The 20,231-nt window shown below is 39.8% G+C and overlaps 1 protein-coding gene across 1 annotated transcript in view; it reads right to left on the bottom strand.

Moving 5' to 3' along the window:
- LOC139737421 (pericentriolar material 1 protein-like) overlaps positions 1–20,231 on the bottom strand; it is a 56,108-nt gene that overhangs the window by 25,180 nt on the left and 10,697 nt on the right. Inside the window, exons 5-18 of the mRNA XM_071648095.1 lie at positions 19,578–19,721; positions 18,084–18,125; positions 17,218–17,559; positions 16,314–16,643; positions 11,868–11,966; positions 11,179–11,278; positions 10,413–10,651; positions 8,215–8,353; positions 7,564–7,690; positions 6,936–7,109; positions 6,596–6,650; positions 5,762–5,916; positions 4,824–5,147; positions 1,104–1,236 (exon numbers count right to left, since the gene is read on the bottom strand). Of these exons, the coding sequence (XP_071504196.1) occupies positions 1,104–1,236; positions 4,824–5,147; positions 5,762–5,916; positions 6,596–6,650; positions 6,936–7,109; positions 7,564–7,690; positions 8,215–8,353; positions 10,413–10,651; positions 11,179–11,278; positions 11,868–11,966; positions 16,314–16,643; positions 17,218–17,559; positions 18,084–18,125; positions 19,578–19,721 (2,403 nt within the window). The remainder of the gene's footprint in view (positions 1–1,103; positions 1,237–4,823; positions 5,148–5,761; positions 5,917–6,595; positions 6,651–6,935; positions 7,110–7,563; positions 7,691–8,214; positions 8,354–10,412; positions 10,652–11,178; positions 11,279–11,867; positions 11,967–16,313; positions 16,644–17,217; positions 17,560–18,083; positions 18,126–19,577; positions 19,722–20,231) is intronic.

Raw genomic sequence — 20,231 nt, 5'->3', positions numbered from 1 at the left:
GCCATGCTTCACAGCTAGATTCCAAACTTAGACTGTTTTGAAGTCAAATTTCAAACGGTGACAGATAAATCTCCTTCAAGAAAAAGGCACCAACTTTCTGCTGGTTCCTCTAAACTGAAACTGATTTCACATATGTTCTGTCACGCTACAAAGAAATACACAGATATTTTCTGTCTCATATTGACAGTCACACAACTGTCAAATTTTTTCCTACAACTAGTTCTTATCAATTATGTTATATCTTATTGCCAGTATATGTTCACGTTAATGCTCATTTTATGAATTTATGCCTTTACTGTTTTATGTGAATTAGATAGTGGTATTTTGTTGAGATATAATGTGTTTCGCAGTTATGGGATTGGATTGTACATGGAGTTGTATTGCGGAGGAGATAGTAGGGATTATGAAATACAACTTTGTAGGTGTTTATATGGGGGAAATAGGTGAAATATAGTTATTGTGAGATGAGGTTTTGTGATATGATATGTAGATTTACAGATTGGGTATGCTGTAAACATTACATCATAACAAAAACACAGGTGATCAGAGTTTGGTATTCACACTCTCTCTTTCAATACCTCACTTGCACTCCTTCCCCCTCTTTCCCTTTTTGGCATTTTCACTTGCTTTTTCTGTCATGTTTTTTTCATACACACCATAACGCCCACACCAGACTGGTGCATTATTAGTCCTGCTGATTTCCCACTTTTGCTACCCACCAGTGATCACCCTTTATAATGTAAGATAGAGATTGCATTTTGTCATTAAATGTACAGGTACCTCATGTGTAGTATACTCACCCTCATGAATTTATATCATAAGGTGCTTGTGCAATAAGAAATAATTTATTAGTTTGTGTATTTGTATTGTAATATATTCTTTGTTTTGTGTTTTTTGTAATAATTGATATGAGTAATTGGATTTGGGGAATTGACGTTAAGTTCACTATTAAGTTCACTACTTTGCATGTTTGTTCCAATAAACCATTATCAATCAAAAATCCTTATTGCTTTGTATTTTGGGATTTCTCAGCATATGCAGCAACAAGAAATCTCTGATAAAGATGAGAGAAGTCTGTGATAAGGATGAGAGTTTTGACCAACCTTCCTGACTGGGGTCAGGTTGTCGTTGAGCTCCTTGAGCTGCTGCTGGACAGAGAGCAGTCGATGTCTCTCGGCCATCAGGCTCTGCAGCTCACGCCGCTGCTGGTTCATCTTAGCCTCGTAGTATGCCTCCCTAAAGCACACACACACAACAGAGTCATCTTGACAATAAAATTAATCAAAACATGTGTACATGTACACAATCACTCAAATAGCATGAGAGGCTATAGTAGGTATCAACCCAATTTGTGTCAAGGGCTTATTCAAACAGCTGTAATACTGCCATAAGAACATTTAGGTTGATATAATTGGACTCATTTTGATAAACAGGTTACTTTCGAGACAAGGCGGCTACCTTTTTGTAAAATCACACCTGATTGGCTGATAGACCAAGGAAACAATATCTTGTAAAGAAATAAGCTTCAGTACCTTTCAACCAATCAGAATAGTCCTCTCAAAAACAGAGAAAGGGAATGAGAAGAAAGGGGAGGTGTATATTCCTAATCAGGTGCATGTGTTAAGTGTAAACAGACTGCATATTGTGTACTGTAAAACAAGTAATGTTCGCGTGCATTTTAATTTCGCGAATTTCGCGAGAGCCAAGATTCGCGAAATTAAATTGCATGTGAAAGTTCTTGTCTACACTATACACATTGAATGTTAGCGGCAACTTCCGAAAATTTCATGCCGCAAAAAAGGCCGTCAGCTCCAATTTGCGGAAATTTCATGCCGCGAAAGTATCGTGTTTTACAGTATATTATTGCCAATAGTTTTACATGTGGAGAACCGGTGTGAAATGAGTATATCCATGTACGACTGTTGTAGACCTCTTTGCATAGAATTTAAAATCAGCATTCTATATGTTCACAGATTTGTGACAGAATGATCAGTGTGCAAATGCAGCAAACATTACATCATCTTTGGATACACGATAACATCGAAAACAGCAGACATTCCATTCATTCCAGCAAGCCTAACACAACATGCTTGAAAGGTGGCCTCAGGGTCAGCTTTTGTGTATTTTAGCAGGGCTCACACCAACTCAACAACATGTACTGCACATACACTTAGGCTACTTTTTTTTTCTATGTTACAACAATCAACTGTCTACAGGACAACCTACTCACAAGATAAATATAGAGCCACTTACCAAATGGTGAAGTACGGGAATGTGGGAGCTAAGACACGCTTATTACAATTCTGCCCATCTTTCATAAACACCTCATGATCACTTGCGCCTCCGAGTCTGATAGTTTTTAAATGTCCCCAAACCACAGCACTTCTTAGCTCACAAGACATACACACGATAGAGATTGCATCAGTGTACACGTACAATACAAAGTTCAGCACTCAAAGCACTTACTCTACACATAAGAGGCCAAATTATACAGAAATGAACTAATACTTGCTTGATTAGACAGCAAGACATTATAGTCAAATGTTTGTTTTTACCAACGACATATGCTCAAATACATCTGCACATGTCACCACTTGAATCGAACAGGTTGGTACAAAGCTCAAAGTTTACTGAAAAATCTGCACAGTGACTTTGTTTTTTCCTTCAGTGCCATATGCAACCGAGTAACCCAGTTTTACCACACCACAATAATTGCTTCATGACTCTTGGGTATTCCTAGGAAACTGTTTAAAAAGTTCTACACTGAAACTTACCAGTCTACATGATTGACCATGTCCTTGGGCAAAAGTGAGTATATCTCAGTGAATTCTGAAAAGGGTCTACACCATTTCTCCCCACATATTGTACATGCCACCCGACAGCATGTGGTCACAGCAGCCATACTGGATCGATAACACAGTTCCACTGGTGTGTTGACATTCCAACTTGTTTGCACAGTGACTAACACGAACTCAGCACGGGAGAAAAGTTGGCTCCATGCATGAGTACACATGTGATACAGATGCATGTGTGTTTGGACTGGAGGTGTGGAGATTTCATGAAAGTGAGGCTGCAGCCATTGTTCAGGTCTCAAAGACCTTGAGACACTTTTTTCCCCTCTCTTTACAAGATCCAACTGGCCAATTCTCATCTATACTTTATAGTACAGTAAGATATGGTGAAATTATACCAAGGTGGTACAGTCTAGACATGCTTGTACAAATTTTACTTATCTGCACTTTACCCAAAGTCTTTTGTCAGTTGTTGTTGTTGTTTGTTTGTTTGTTTGTTTGTTGTTGTTGTTTGGGTTTTTTTTTTGGGGGGGGGAGGGGCTGGTGTGATAAAGTTTTGTTTTGATGGTACTTACACTGGTTTTTCTTTTTACTTTTTGACACAGACCTTTATCCTTAATTTATTTCATTAACCTTTTTAGTAATATGCAACATCCGGAAACAAGCTTTGTATTTCTGTCACTCTTCATACTTCTGCCCAGTTATGTTATACCACTAAAAAATAAAAAATATCAGTCTCATGAAAGTGACTATCATTTCAGTGATTAAAATGAATTAATAATATGTAGTGTATAAGCTGTTATTTTTGTGAGGGTTTAATTTTCAGGAATTTCACAAATGACTGTCGGATTTCCATTTAACAACATGCGAAAACATGTCAACTAACAGGCATCAGTGCTGTTGTGGTAGCCGATGTAAAAATCGTGAAAACAACATCTCACAAAAAGGTCCATGATCTCTTCAACCCATTCGCGAAAATATCTGTACGCATAAAACAACAGCTTATACAATCATTCATCCCTTACCATTTTGTTTACAATAATGATAAAAACAATAAGATATTGAAATCATATAGGACTTAATACAGGCATTCTTAAGTGCATTCATACAGAACAGAAAACTTAAATCAACTACAGAATATAATTACAAACAATAAGATATTTAGCAAAATTATTTCTAAAAAAAAACTGAAACACACCAGAAAGACTTTTACACAATTTTAATTATAACAGGTGCATACACTCATACAAATCTAAACACGTACAAAAATATGGATAAAGATAATGCACTCAGACCCACACCACACAGCAACACTACAACCACAATGCAGCAGTGAGTTACCCATTCACACATCAAATACACATCTTTTATTGACTCTCCGCTGTACCCCTATTTCACTCATATTCGGCCTCTTCTTTCTTTCACAGTTTTGAAATGGGAAATGACAACATTTGTTTCACAACGACATTTTTAGACAACTATCAAGTTCAAGCTTTGCTTAAAATCTTTGCCTTCCTACGGTACAAATAATTTCAAATTACTGTGAAAGTGGATATTTTCGCAGAGTTGAAATTTTTGCACATTTCGCGCAACCAGAAACTAGCGCGAAAATAAAAGCACACAAATATTTTTGCTTGCCATATGTTCCAGTTGTTGATGTCTTGTTTTTCGCGAAATTGAAAACATGCGAAACTCTTCTCACCCGGCCGAGCGCAAAAAATTAGTCACACGAAAATATCCACTTATACAGTAAACAATATCACTTGAAGATACACCACTGAAGGAATCGTTCAACATTGTAGCTCTACAATGTGTTTTATGATTACATGTTATCAAATTAATGATCAATGAGTGCTGTGAATTTCTCAATAAACTTTGTAAGTTCACTTGACTGTGATATTGTTTCAAATGCAGAAAGAGAATCTAAATCAAATCAGGGAAGTTATACATAATGAAGTAAAGAACGCCACAGCATATTTTCATTAGAAATTGATATTTGATGATGAACCCTGACAGGGGGGAAAGACTTACTTGGTCTCCCTGGCGAAGTCAGGAGGGATCTCTCCTTCACTGAGGGAGGATGGCACCTGATCACGCCCTGCTGCTCCTCCCCCGCCCATCAGGAGACCACTTTCGCTCTCCTCTACAGTATCCTCCTCCTCCTCCTCCTCTTCTTCATCATCGTCCTCCTCTTCATCCTCATTCCCAGGGTCCTGATCAGAGAAGCCCGCAGTGAGGTCGGCCGCCAGCTCGGCCAGGTCGTCCGGCAGGGCCGTGGCCACCTCGGGGGTCTGCTGCACCATGGCAACCAGGGACTGCAGCTGCCGCAGCTTTTGTTTGGCCTCTTTCAGCTTTCTGTGGAGATCAGGAAACAAACAAAATGGTGGGGGTGTAAGTAATTGAGATGACTGTCTACTGGTATTTTACTGAATATCATCACAGAGTCTATCAATATTCCTACACAATGTTGTCTGTATGTGTTCAGGGCCCCGTTTCATGAAGAGTTATAGCTGATTTCTATCATAAGTCTATGGCAGCCTGTGTGGTAAGGAAATGTACAATCGATCATATCTTTTGATAAAACGGGCCTGGATATAGCATCACTGCCATAAATCTCATGATTACTTTCAACACAATTCTATTGCATTCTAATTTGATATTGACCACTTTCTACTTTTCACTGCAGTAAGGCTGCAAGTTTCAACACATCACTCTGAACATTTTGCAGTGTCATAAGCCTTTGCCAAGGTCCTCCTGCTGCACTGATTGCAAGAGAAGCAAGCAGATGGTCATTAGACAAGACTATCTAAGCCACTAGCAAGAGGGCATTCGGAGATCTATCCAAATTTCGTAACTCATGCCTTTGAATCACTGAATTTGCTAATGGCGTTTGGTAGCAAAAGAGGACACCCAAAGTGCTGCTTATGACCTGTTGGAGAAAAGTGGTATTTGTGTCCAGTATTTCTTACCTCACTTTCTCCTTGATCTCGGGGTCTTCGCCCCACGCTGCCAGTATTGAACTGTGGTTGCTCTCCGTCTCTGTCTCCGTTTCGGTCTCGGTCACAGTGCTGGTGGTTTGGCCAGACCCCACCTGCACGTGTGCACCATCTCCGCTAAACGATATCTGACAGGCAAGAAAGGAAAATAGAAGACATTCCATCGGTGGTCTCAAATATATTGCACATCTGCAAATCACGCTGTTTGTCAGTTCTGATGGAAGGGAATGCCATAACAGAATTTATAAGTAGTGAGTTCTGTACAAGCTGGTAAGAAACAGTTCAAACTCTGCCTGAAGCAATTACGTAACCATTGACTATGCCCAATAAAAAGTCACATCAAAATAATCAATATGAGAAGTGGCAAATGCAGGGGTGCTAACCTTGAAAGCAGTATTGCGGTATTCTGAAGGCTGAAAAGGCATATTTTTGGTGGAAAAACAGTATTTTTACCTTTCCTGCAACAAACACGTGTAATAATTTGGGCCCATTAAACCTGCAGTATTTTTGGTTTTAAAAAACCAAAAAATTACTGCTAAATGCTGAAAAAAAAAAATTATATTTGGAATTTCTGCAAATAGAAGTCTTCCATCCCTCTACATTCACTGGTTCATCACTCCATTACATTTATTTTTCTTGAATACTTTTACATTATCTTGCATAATTTGTACCTATCCTTCCGGTTAACCTTGACATTCAATGAATAGGAATAAATGTGAAAAAAAAAATGCACAAAAATAGAAATGCAATGTTGACTGATGCTCTTTCTTTCCTGAAAATTATGAATAATCTGTTGTGAGCACTTACCTGATTTGAGCCAACTTGTGAAAGCCTTCCAACCTGTTCTCCCCTTTGCAGTTTCCTGTTAAAATATAACATAATATTCATATATTTATAATCAATATAAACAAAGTCATTGTTTGCTTTATCATATCTTATGACACAACTTGTGCTGAATTCACTCCAATACGTGAGCTGAAATCTACCTGAATGGAGAGGGGTGCCGTTGATGTTGTATAGATTAGGAATTTTTAGCACACATACTGTTACATTTAGGGAATTTTAAATGCCAGCAGGAGCAGAGCCAGCAGATTATGTATCATGTTTGATGAATCAAATAGCTATGGGATATTTTCCAAGAATTTACCTCAGATTACTCATGAGATCCGGGTCTTCATAGTTCACTGCTAGTCCCACACGCTCCTGCTGCTGTTGGTTATTAGCACCTTCAATGCCAGCATCCAGCAACTGGCTGGTATCCTGGTATTGCTGGACCAAATCTCGCAGCTCTGTCAGCCTTTCCCGCACTTCATGTAGTTTTCTGAAATACAAAGTCAAACATTACCTTGAAAACTTTACCTCATCAACCTTATCAGCACAGAGATACTTTTCTCTTTATCTTTCACCGAATCCTCTTGAACCTTAACCCACTGAAGACTATTCCCGAGTATACTCAGGAAGGTGTCTATAGGAAATGTGTGTTATAGCAGAATCAGCTTGTCCTCAATGGGTTAAATCAAAGTCTGTCACTACTGTGGCAATTATCCTACACTTCTGTAACAGCTACTGCATGTGAACAAAATACTTCATCTGACTTGTTTGAAGAAAAATTTGTAGTTATTACTTTATCCATCTACGTACAAACTAAATGAGGGAGAAAAAAAAAAAAACACCCTACAAACCAAGAAATGACCATCACGGGCAATGCCACTACCTTTGTTCATTTGCAACACCATTCTACTCCCGACGACCACAACATCAGATTGAAGTCTCACCTTAAGCTGTCCGGTCCATTTGTTAGAGTAGCTTCCAGATCTGATGCTTCGTCATCTTTGGTGGACACCATGACCCCCACGTTCTCATTCAGGTTGGATGATGTTGATGCAACACTCAGTGAATCAGCTGTTCATCAGATATAACATGAAAAGAGGGAAAGACTCGATCAGCTCCCCTAGCAATGTAAGTTTCTACACCAGACTGCTTAGTCTTCCTCAGAAAGGATCAAAAGCGTACCACTAACACACTCAAAGATCCATTCACTTGACAAGATTTACATTGTATTCACACTATCTGCATGAAATCGCATGTGCAGAATACTGAGATAATTGAAACGTCGAACTTCACATTTATGGTGCATCAGTCCATTTGCCGGAGAGCTTTATGTGGAGAGTTTCCTTGCATCAGTGAGCATTCCTCTAAAATGATGAGTTCAGGGCACCGTTTCATTAAAGTTGTCAGCTCTGACAAGGTGTCAATCTCTGACAATTTCAGTAAATCCTTGATTTTGATTGGCTGAGAAGCTTGGTCACTGACCATTACTATGGTGATTGTCAGAGACTGACTTCTTGTCAGGGCTGACAACTTTCATGAAACGGTGCCCAGAACTTGCTTTAAGTGTGACCAGCAATTCAAATACTAGTACTTGCCATTGCTGGTGTTGGACATGAACGGATGCAAGGCGTGCAGCTGTGACAGTAACTCGTCCATTTGCCTCTTCTTCTCCTGAAGGGCATCCAGCTTCTCTCTCAGCTCCTGATGCTCCGCAGAGATGAGGGGAGGAGAGACCTGTGGACAAAACAGAGGTTGAGCTGTAATGGAGCTATCAGAACAAGTCTGGGCCCTGTTGTATAAAGTTGAGATCAAACATAAGTCAGAGAATTAAACATAAGTCTCTGAATATTCAATTCTGATTTATGTTTCCGACTTATGTTTCATTTTAAGTTTTCATGAAACAGGGGCCTGATTCATTTCACACTCATTGCGTTGGAGATATGCAGGACACTGGACACAAAGAATTCTTGCAAATCATTCAGAAAGGAGCACTTGCAATATAAGAGGTCATATTATCTGTCGTATTAACCTCTACACAGAATTAAGATATCCATTCACTGCAGCATAGAATGTTTTGAGAGAAGCATATCATCCACAGTGAGAGAGAACATAAACATCTTGATCCAACAATTTCCTCAAGTTGACAAGGCATGCCTTCAGTACTCAAACAAGAGACCCGCGGGTCTAGCGCTCACCTGAGTATCGCAAGTTCACCTTTCACGCAGTCACTAATCTAAATTATTCACAGCTCTACCAAAATTTGACGAGGCATTCTCAAGTGGAAGATGAAAATGTACAATAAGGGCCCAATTTTTTCAAGATTCCTTAATTTGGGGGAATTGGGGCCCCCTGGGGCCCTCTGGGTGGGGCATGGTGCCCAGTTTGATAAATTGAGATCCTGACCACCTAGGGATGCTACCTGCCAAGTTTGACAAAAATCCATCATGAGGTTTTTAGGAAGAAGATGAAAATGTACAATTCAGGCCCCCATTTGGACCCTTCCAACCACCCCCCTCCCCCCTACCCCCAAGAGGGGCACCCCTGGATCTCCTTTGAACAAACTTGAAACTACAGTCATTAATGTACTCACTCATAGTATTATCTCAGCTCTATAACTTCTGATTCTAGAGAAGATTTTTAAAGATTCCTTCATTTGGGGGGTTTGGGCCCCCTGGGGGCCCCCTGGGCGGGGCATGGTGCCCATTTTAACAAATTGAGATCCTAACCCCCTAGGAATGCTACCTGCCAAGTTTGGTGAAAATGGGTCATGGGGTTCTCAAGAAGAAGATAAAAATGTACAATTTAGGCCCCATTAGGACCCCTCCTCACCCCCCCCCCCCCCCCCCCCCCCCCCCCCGGGTCCCAAGGGGGGCACCCCTGATTCTGCCATGAACAAACTTGAAACTACAGTCATCAATGTGCTAACTCATAGTATTAACCTAGCTCTATCACTTCTGGTTCTAGAGAAGAAGGTTTTTGCGGATTCCTTAATTTTGGGGGGTTTGGGCCCCCTGGGGGCCCCCTGGGTGGGTCATGGTGCCCATTTTAAAAAATGGAGTTCCTAACCCCCTAGGGATGCTACCTGCCAAGTTTGGTGAAAATGGGTCATGGAGTTCTCAAGAAGAAGATGAAAATGTACAATTTAGGCCCCATTAGAACCCTTCCCCACCCCCCTCCCCTGGGTCCCAAGGGGGGCACCCCTGATTCTGCCATGAACAAACTTGAAACTACAGTCATCAATGTACTAACTCATAGTATTAACTTCGCTCTGTCACTTCTGGTTCTAGAGAAGAAGATTTTTACAGATTCCTTAATTTTGGGGGGTTTGGGCCCCCCTGGGGGCCCCCTGGGTGGGGCATGGTGCCCATTTTAACAAATTGAGTTCCTAACCCCCTAGGGATGCTACCTGCCAAGTTTGATGAAAATCGGTCATGGGGTTTTCAAGAAGAAGATGAAAATGTAAAAAGTTTACGCACGACGCACGACGGACGACGGACGACGGACGACGGACGACGGACGACGGACGACGGACGACGCACGACGGACGCCGGACGAAGGGCGATCGCAATAGCTCACTTGAGCCTTTGGCTCAGGTGAGCTAATAAAAACTGCAAAAGGATTTATTTCCTACCATAAAGGCAGGCAGCAGTGCAATTCTACAGATAACGTTGGTAACTCGAGCAAAGTCTTGTGGAGCAAGGATACCTTGCATCTGACGGCTGCGACTTTTTGAAAGGTGTACGGATAACAGAAAATGCAAACACGGTCAACAGAAAGCTCTCTTTCCTCATACCTCTGAATGGTCCATCCAGTCAAGCGTCCTGGCCTGCTGCAGCTCTCCTGCTCTGGAATCTCTCTGCTCAGCCAGCATGCGCATCAGGGTCCTGCGTCTCTCTTGCAGGTCGCTGGCTGTCAGGGGGACACCTGCCGCGCTGCTGCCCACTCCAGCTGTCGTTGTTACAGGTGCGATGTCCTCCGTGGCCGAGGTAGCGGTGGTTGCTGTTGTTGTTGTGGCTTGTGTGCTGACGGATACTGGAGAGATCGTGGGAATTAGAATTGTTTACTCACAGTGGATAATATCAATTTATCATTTGTTTGATTTCTATGAAGGAAAAACAAAACGGTCCTTTGTGAGATATATTACACAGCTGCATATAATCACTAGAAGCAACATCACACAAAATGAGACATATGGTCACTCATGAATCTTCCATGATCAGCATTCACATGAAAATTGTTGGTTCCTTTATAGGACAATTCATAGGCTCAATACTAGCTTAACAGCTGTACTGCCGTAATGACAATGGACTAAGTACTTCTCCCTACAGGCAAATGAGAAGTTATTTCATAATCTCAATGACAATAACAAAGTAAATGTTTATTTCTGTTTAAAATTACAAATAATCATTTAACTAAATGGTGGAATGAGGATATCATAGACCTTGAACAGATGTCAAATAAACCATCAATTTCACTTTTCCATTTTTCCTCACCTCACCCAATACTATACCCTCCCTTTAAATGTTTGGAAGACAAGCTAGTGCAGTGAGTGGACTTACATGTTTCATCAGGGCGTTCCTGTTCTGAGTGATTGAGCCTGCTCTCGATCTGAGTTTGCAGTGTCATCAAGGCTGCCTGTCTGCTCTGGAGTGTTCTCAGCTGTAGAATGACACAAAACGAAAAGAGACAATACAAGATAGTGCTGATTTATACTCGGTAGTTATGCGTCCTACCCATTTCCAACAAATAGATTTACACAAGAATCAAATTACATTGTCTTTCTTTCAATGAAAATTGAAGCACAATATTTTCTTTTTCTACCAAAAATTTACTTCAGTTTAAAATAGTTAATACACTGATTTTTTTTCGAAGAACTTTGACTTTAATTCGCACTACAGCACCTCCCCTTTGATACATCATCAAGGAAGCAGGCAGATTTATGTCCTTTGTTTACCAGCTGTTGTCACTCACAAAAGTGTTCAAAAGTGTGTTCACACAGAGCATGGGCAAATATCCCCAATAACATCATTGTGATTGCGGGAGCAACTCTATTCTTCTCTTGCTGTTTGTTGTCGTCATTTAATGTTGATGCCTCTTCTGACGACTTTAAATATTACATTTTAGCCAAACACCAAAACAGCAAAACAGCATAACACCAAACAGCATCAACGCTCTGTTGGGGCACTGCCACATGCATCGATCAAATCAATACAATATTGCGCAAGAGTTCAGTCTACTTATAACTCACCTCCTCTTGCTGTTTGAGCATCTTCTTTAGCAGGTCATGCTGTTTTCTTAATCCTTCAAGAGCTGCTATCTGATCAGAGACATCCTGCTGTTTCTGACCCTGCATACATGAAAAACAACAAGGGAATACAGTGTAAGGGATGGTGAAGTTTTTTTTTTTTTTTTCCGGTTGCAGAGAGGGGATACCGGTGGATAAATGAATATCCCAAGCATTAGGTTCCACAAAATAATTCACGTAAGTATCATGTTCTTAAAATTCCTCTGAAACTGATATGCTGAAAACTGGTTACAAGAATTACAATTGGGAAGCAAAATTGGTTCAATCTGCATGTGCCATCCAATCTTGTTGCATGGGTGTTCTAAAAAAAAAAAAATGCTTACATATGATGGTTTATGAGACAGTAACAACTGAGGATATTGTTACAAAGAAAAAAAAAAGCTGTAAGGTAAAAGACACATAGAAGGGAGATTACAATCTGATTTCTAGTTGTCTTGCATTCGACTTGCAATCAGAAGAAAGAAGTCAAATGAACAGGCGTAGAAATTCTTAATAAATCTGATCAAAATATCTGCATGTGAAGTCTGCACTTCGACACTTAATATTTTTTTTTCAAATCAGTGATATTAATCATATACAGATACAATGTAGCCAAAGCATTGTCACTGCATTAAAACTCCCCCATGGGTGGGAACATGAAAATACAGTATAAATCATTCATTTCATCAACAATTCAGACACTACAACCCCCTTCCTACTGTATACAGAGTCATTTGTGCTAAATTGCTAAAAGTCTAAAATGATTTGAAGTCCTATAAAGAATCAATGACAATTTTTTTTTCTTCTTCTTCTTGAACTCTTTACAAAAAAGAGGGAATTTAAGATTTAGTAAAGGTGAATAAGACTTATGATGGCACTATGTGATCACATCACTCTAATCACTATCACTGTTCTGGAAACATTGAGGAACTTTGATATTCCTTAACTTCATTTCACATCTGATACAAGTGAAATTTTCAATCTTTTTTTTTAATTTGTCCGATTTTATGCTATGAAAGTCGACCAGAACACAGTAAAAGCAAGTATGACATTATTGCTGTCCTGATACTCTTTGCAAAAGTTACTGCCAATGAGGAATCCATACATATACCAGTGAAATCATGCAGTCAAACTGTATGCACTGAGATGTTTGCAGTGCTTCCAAGCAAGTTGGTATATTTGAATTTAAAAATGAAGGCAACAACAAACATAACACAACAAATGCAAATCATGAAAACAGAAGAGGAAACCTAAAGCTGTGCAAGTGCTACCACTGGAGAATCAGTAATCATTGCATGCGTCGGAAATTATTAACACCTTGTAACTACAGCAAATACAGTCAAACTGGCAAACAGCTCATCCTGTGGAAGGGTTAAAAAAAAAAATCAAAATATGTGGTACATTACACAAACAAACAAATCAACTCCAGCACCCGTCAAGGCTAGTTTCATATTTTGAAACTATCAATCTTGACAGCAATATTACAAAGCTGTATGTGTATACTGTGCTTAAAGAGACTTACTGCCAATGACAAAGGCATGAATGCCTAGACCCCTTCCCTTTGCCTGCACCATTTTTTTTTTCTGCCCAGCTCTTCTACACAACTCTTGCTTTATACCTAGAGTTCAATCCACTATTCAACACAGTCGTCAGACACTGAAATACAATAGTCCATAATAAATTCCTTTACCAGCAACTCGAGCAGCCATATAATCAGCAACACACTGTGATACAAGACTTTGGTGATCAATTCAATTCACTCATACTGCATGTGAGAGGTACAACACAGCTCTCAAATATACACAAACACACATAGACACACACACATTCACATAAAATGCATGACTCATCCGCTTACAGGGTTTGGTAGGCCTAGACTGCATCTATATTACTGAGGACTTGTATTTCCTGAATAAAATGTGGCATTCTTTTCGACCACCGAATTGAGAGAAAAAAAAATCTCACACATCAGCAGCCCAATGATAAATTTCTGTACAGCAACCTTGAACAGTGCACACCCAAGCATACACACAATACCCCCCCCCCCCACACAGACAGACACATACAAACACACACAAACACACTCCTTTCAGAATCGCCCATGCATGACCAATGGAACAGCCTGCTAAAGGTGTGGGAACATCACTGATGCATGAGTGATGCGAGGCTGCCGCTGGAGCTATCTGGACTGTGAGTGTTCATTTAACTTTGAGAATGTAACATATGCTATCCTGGCTATCAAACCATTGCCAAATGGCATCTTTTTAGTACCATTTCTTTGGATGTTCGGTATATTCCATTAAACGGATCTACTGGGATAAGCTTTCTCAGTTGTACACTTAATAAGATGCACTTACACATAAGTAAGTGAATAGATTCAATCCAAACTTGTACAGAATTGCCCCCCCCCCAAAAAAAAAAAAAAAAAAAAAAATCAAAAACAAAAGAATACTCCTCTCAGAAATCCACTGTGATGAAGAAGTATCCTTACATATTGGTTGCATAGGATATACTTAATCATCAATAATATCTATCCCTCAAATTACAAATATATTTGAAAAGTACAAACAAGAAGTACAGGGTAATAAATAAAATTAAAAGGCCCTAACACGGCCTGATCAGCTCTCATTGCATTGTAAGAGATTTGTGCTTACTAGCAATAAGCAGACTGAGGATTACTAAATCCAACCAGAATGGGTTTATTGGCTTATAAAAATTCATGTTAACTTTTAAATGTTTTTTTGTGTGTGCAATTTTCCCCAAACTTCACTGATGTGTTCTACTAATATTGCTGCAGTCTCTAAATCTAGTGTACTTGTATATAAAGGTGAACTTGTCCTTTAATGTGGTGTTCAAGTATCTGTTTCACCTTTGTTTATCAATGGTTATGAATGTCTCCGTGTCACTGAAAGTGGTTTGCGTGTGTGTATGTGTGTATTGCATGTATGTGAAAGTTGTTCTGTAAAGAGATCAGGGACATAGCAAAGAATGCAAATAGTCTTCATTTCATAACAGAGGCGGAAATAATTTTAGAGGGTCATGAGTAATGCTCCCTAGTGACAAATATAAGGTTTCAGAAATATTAGTGATACAACATTCTAACAGATTATTACGGACATTGGTTAATATTTTTCATGGACTAAATTGTGAAAGTTTATAAATTTTGACAGAAACAGAATGGTTAAGAGTCAGATACATTATAATGTGCAGAACATCGTTCACGTGTTATGAGATGATTTTTGTTGCATGTGTTAATTCTTTGCTGACAAGTAAATGATTCATCAGTCATTGATTGTGTATCTTAATGTACATAGTCTCTAAATTAAACAGCTATCATGAAGAATTACCAGTCAACTGACCTACGATAGCATATAATGACATTATGAGGTTTTACTTTCATTACTACACATACTGAACATTTCGCAAAAATATCATGACTGGATGAAAATGAAAAAAAAAAAAGAGAGAGAAAAAAAAGGGGCAGGCTAGCATTTCTGCTAAAACAACAGCATCTAACTGTTTTACCATTATGTAGATTCAAACTTGTGCATATGTACAATACCAGTACATTATTACAGAAACAATGGCACATTGTTACACTGCAAGCTGCATTAACTTGGAAAGTGGTGTGATACGACCATTTGTGAACAATGCAGATTGAAATGTTCTTGGTCAGACACTTCACACTGTACAGTCTTTCCTGCATCATGCATGCACTCTAACAGAAAGGAGTGATAAAAGACACAAGGGTCATAAAACCTAGAATGTGATGCTCTCCACAAAGTCATGGAAATCTTTGCTGCATTTGCTGAGGGGATGCACTTGGCTGCAGTTTCTCGGCTTTCTATCCTCATAATGCAGTTGTAATGCCTTTATGCCATTGTTTGGTGAAGCACAAATACACATAACGTACAAACTGTCTCAAGCAACATAGCGCATGCATTCATCAAACAATAGTAGCATTATATAAAATGGCAAAAGCTGAAGCACAAATCTTTAAGCGTGGTGAGTTTCGCTGTTGTTTCTTAGGAGTACACCTATACAGAGTTTACATTTGATTTGTCTCTGTATCTCAATAAAGTAATTTTTTTCTCCCCTTATATCAAATAACGTCAGCTTCGTCACAGATATATCACAAGTCCCAAAAGTTGCAATGTTATTTTGTTTCATGTAATGATTGGCAAACATTGCAGTACCTCAGTAAAATGGCAAGACATGCACATACTTTGTATGAATACTCTCGTACAGAAGAGTACACCAAAGTGACTAATACAATGATTCATGGACGTAAACATAAAAGTTCCATGCAACCACATGAGCCCCGCTTAGAAAGCCTTATTTTGGGCCCCAGATTTGCAAGGAAAGCACCACATCCCCGGCCTCAGACCCTGTGTTGAGAATCGGGCGTACCTCCTCTGGGCTGGCCGTGGATACGGAAGACGTCTGGGAAGACACGCTGTTGGTGGGCATCTGCTTCCAGCTCTCTACTCTCATCCTGCCCAAGGCCATCCCCTTACTGTCCTCATCCCCCTCCTGGTACTTCTGCAGCATGGAGCTGTACTGCTCATGTAACTCCTGGGTGTCCAGGCCAAAGGACCCTGTGGCTTGGCTACTGGCCACGGAATGTGCGTCATCTTGCACTGAGGCCTCGGAATCGCTGATATCATTGTCGCTTGCGCAAGAATGATTACCGAGGTGGCTCTCGATTCTCGGCCTGGTGCGGGCATTGAGGGTACCCTCCTACAAGTACAATTTGTTTCATGACGGTATCAACAAAACTTTGTAGAGGATATTGTTCCCAGAAAGAAAGGAAACAAAACCACCAACTCCCAAAACTGAGAAGAGCAACGAACAGCCAGCAAATTACCAGAAACACACATGCAAACTTCATGAGAGCAACTACCTACTTTGAGAGAAATGAATCTTGCCTTCTGAATGTCTGACCATAATCGCTAAAGAGGAATTCATTTTATTATACATCTAGCCACATATTTGAATTCAAATGGTGCCTGATTTTTTTATTTTTTTATTTTTTTTTGGGGGGGGTCAAAACAAAAATAAATACCTCTCCTCTAATCTTGCTGTCATGTTTCATACAAAAGGAGAATTGTGGCACATGGTCAAACATTGTAAGTTCAAGATTCATCTTCTCATGTACTGAACATAAACACACAGAATGTTAGGATAACGTAGGGTGAGCTAAATTAAGCTGTTAACAAGGTACAAGTGTTGAAAATAAGAATAGAAATAGAGCGCCAAGAATATCACTTTCTGATGCTGCAATGAGAGAACAATAGCTGAGCATTCCACTCACAGTTGTAGCCTCCGAAATGTCCGACTGCGCGTCGATGTTGATGGATGCAGACTCGGCCACAGACGTGGAAAACGATTCCCCCGAGTTTTGGCTACTCCTTCCGTTGACAGCAGCTTCGGCAACATTGAGGTCGTTGCTGGTAATGGACTCCACACCAGAGACAGAGCTAGCGAGGCCAATCTCCTCTGCCAGCATGCGCTCCAGGAGAGCGAGGTACCCACGCTCCTGCTCCTGCAGGTGCTCCTGGAGCCGGATGAGCTTGTCAACCTGGTCGTCTCGCTCCGGAGACTCAGTGGAGTTCTGGAGCGTGGACATCATGGCACTGGCCTGCCTTAGGTAGTCCTGAAGAAGAACCACAAATCAGAATTCAAAGATTATTTCATAATACATACATACACACAGACACATTCACAGACAGACAGACAGACAGACAGACAGACAGACACCATATACTCACGCACAGACAGGATATCCCATCTAATATATGCTTCATGGTTGCATACTGTTTGACCTACATCACTGTAATAACATCCACTTTTTGGCACTGTTGTCATGACTGCTACCAAAAATCTTCACCAGTTATAATGAGATGACGAAAACTTTCAAATCCTGAAAATATATCTCCCTTTTTCAGTTGAATTGAGGGTTACAAAAACTTCTGACACTCTTGACATATACTCAACAATTTCTTGTACTGATCTAATGTTCTTTGCAAGTTCACAACTTTATCCAGTTTTAGCTCTTGATGAGAACACATCCCCCTCTTTACCTGTCAATTCACCACACATTCATTTTCTCATTAATTTCCATTATAGGTTCCAATTTTGAATAAACATTTTAAACTAAAGCATTAGGAAAATACTCACTCTGATCTGCATAAGTCTGGCAACAATCTTATTCCGGTCAGGCTGAGAGAGAAACAAAAAAGAAAACACATTTATCATTACTTTTATTCGTAACAGTCACAAATTATCTCTACATACAATCTGAGACTCATATCTGTTCTGAAATAAATATAATCTAGCCATGCATCCCTTTTGAACCATTAACATTTGATGACTTAAAAACATAAATATTCTATGAGTCATATATTTTTGATGTATGCCATTTACCCAGGCTTCTTCATGAAAAAAGTAGGACAGTTAATAGTTTCAAGTAACATTTATTATTTTGAGTATACAGTGCCATACATGAATCTGTCATTACTTCCATATACTAACTCTACTGTTTCAGATTAATGTTCTCTCTCCTACATACTCGATAATAATGACCGAGATAACAAGGACTGACGACACTTTGTGGCACGCTATTCAATTCCACTCATGCAATGCTAACAACTCAAAAATATCATCCCTTTTAGTTTTTATTGGCTATTTTTAGTTTTTATTGGCTATTTTGTGTTAATGTGCAATGTTCAATTTCAGGCTTTGCTTTTTCTTTCCTTTTTCTTGTGACTTAAGTGAAATTCAAGTTCACATACGGATGTCTTGCACTAGTATTTGTCAGTGAAACGCAGTTCAATCATACTGTTGGTGAGCAGTGGTGGATATTACATACTGCTCATGTCTACATTATTTTTTTCTAAAACTCAATTCTGATGATTTGTTAACTCAACATTGTCACAAAACCTTCAGTGAAGGTTACAGATTGATAGTTGTACACGCATATATGTTCAAAGGTATCTTGGCCAGCCTTACATTCATTGAATTGCCCAATATGTAGACAGAATATATTTTTGGCATGATATACTAGTAAGGCACAACTGCAATTTTGTGAATTTCCCTGCTTGGCAGCTGGCGAATTTTGTGAATTTCATCTTAACATTTTGATGAAAAGGACAACAGATCGGCTGATTTTTCACTTTGTTATAAGTTATCTCATTACTTTGCTTGTAACAGTCTAAATGTCCAGAAGTAATGAGAGAAAACCTAATCTAGTACAGCAACCATCCTGATATATACTTTTGTAATTTGTGCACATTGATTAGATCGGGCAATCCTTCTGTCCCAGTGTTCGTTTGTTTGTTCACTTTTCCATCTGAGAAGATGGCTGGACAGCCCATATTCAGCTATGCTAAGCTGGTTTTCCATGAGGTCCAGTAGGATGTGAGGCAGGACCAATTCACCTGGTTAAACACCCTGCTCTTTGCGATGAATGAATGAAGCGGGATCTTTTACATGCATGAGTTGTGACTCTCTCACACACGGGACCTCCATTTAATGTCCTATCTGAGGGACAGAGAGTTTTGCCTCTTGCTAGAGGGGATGGTATGATTACACACAACATTGCTCAGTCCTGACTCGGGTTCGAACCCGGGTCACTTGGGTTGGATTGGGTCTTTAGTTCTACGGCTTGCTTACCATCTCATTCACAAATATTGTGTCCAGCACCGAGGATGGCCTCTTGCTTGCCCCCTCAATAGATGCCACCTCTTCACTAGGCCTGACATTGTTGGCCCTGTTCGCACTGCTCACCGTTCCCACTATCTGGCTGTCTGTGCTTTGCTGCAATAAGAACATAATACAGGGAGATTTGCAATGTGTCAGAAACCTGTCCACATTTCTTTGAACACATGTATGTGGAAGAAATGAGTTTCCTTTGGTTCTGGTATCATCACACATTCCTCCCACAATTCACAAACCAATTGAAATAATAAAACAGAGGAAAGCCCAAGACAGTTTGCGGATCACCTGACCTTTACGACAAATAAAACCTCGATGCAACTTCCCTGTGGTAACCCCAAATAAGATGTCATGAACCGAATTACAAAAACCTCTTGAACAGAGACCTCATAGAAAATTGACAATATTTTGCTTTGGCAGACTCAGAGAATCCTCACACAGAAACAATGTACCATACTATGTTTATGTGTTCACCATTGGGTGGGGGTGGGGAGATAAAAACATGTGACGTAATGTTGCTATTTCCTCAAAGTCTGAAGCATTCCAATACAGAGTGCATACTGTTTAAGCCATATTTGCACACATCTACAGCAAAGAGCAAGCACAACTCAA

The sequence above is a fragment of the Diadema antillarum genome, unplaced genomic scaffold (assembly GCF_040938485.1).
Source record: "Diadema antillarum isolate AM-2024a unplaced genomic scaffold, OU_Dant_1.0 seq00000693_RagTag, whole genome shotgun sequence".
Lineage (NCBI taxonomy): Eukaryota > Metazoa > Echinodermata > Echinoidea > Diadematoida > Diadematidae > Diadema > Diadema antillarum.
Note: the sequence above shows the minus strand (reverse complement) of the source record. Positions and strands in the feature narration are given on the sequence as shown.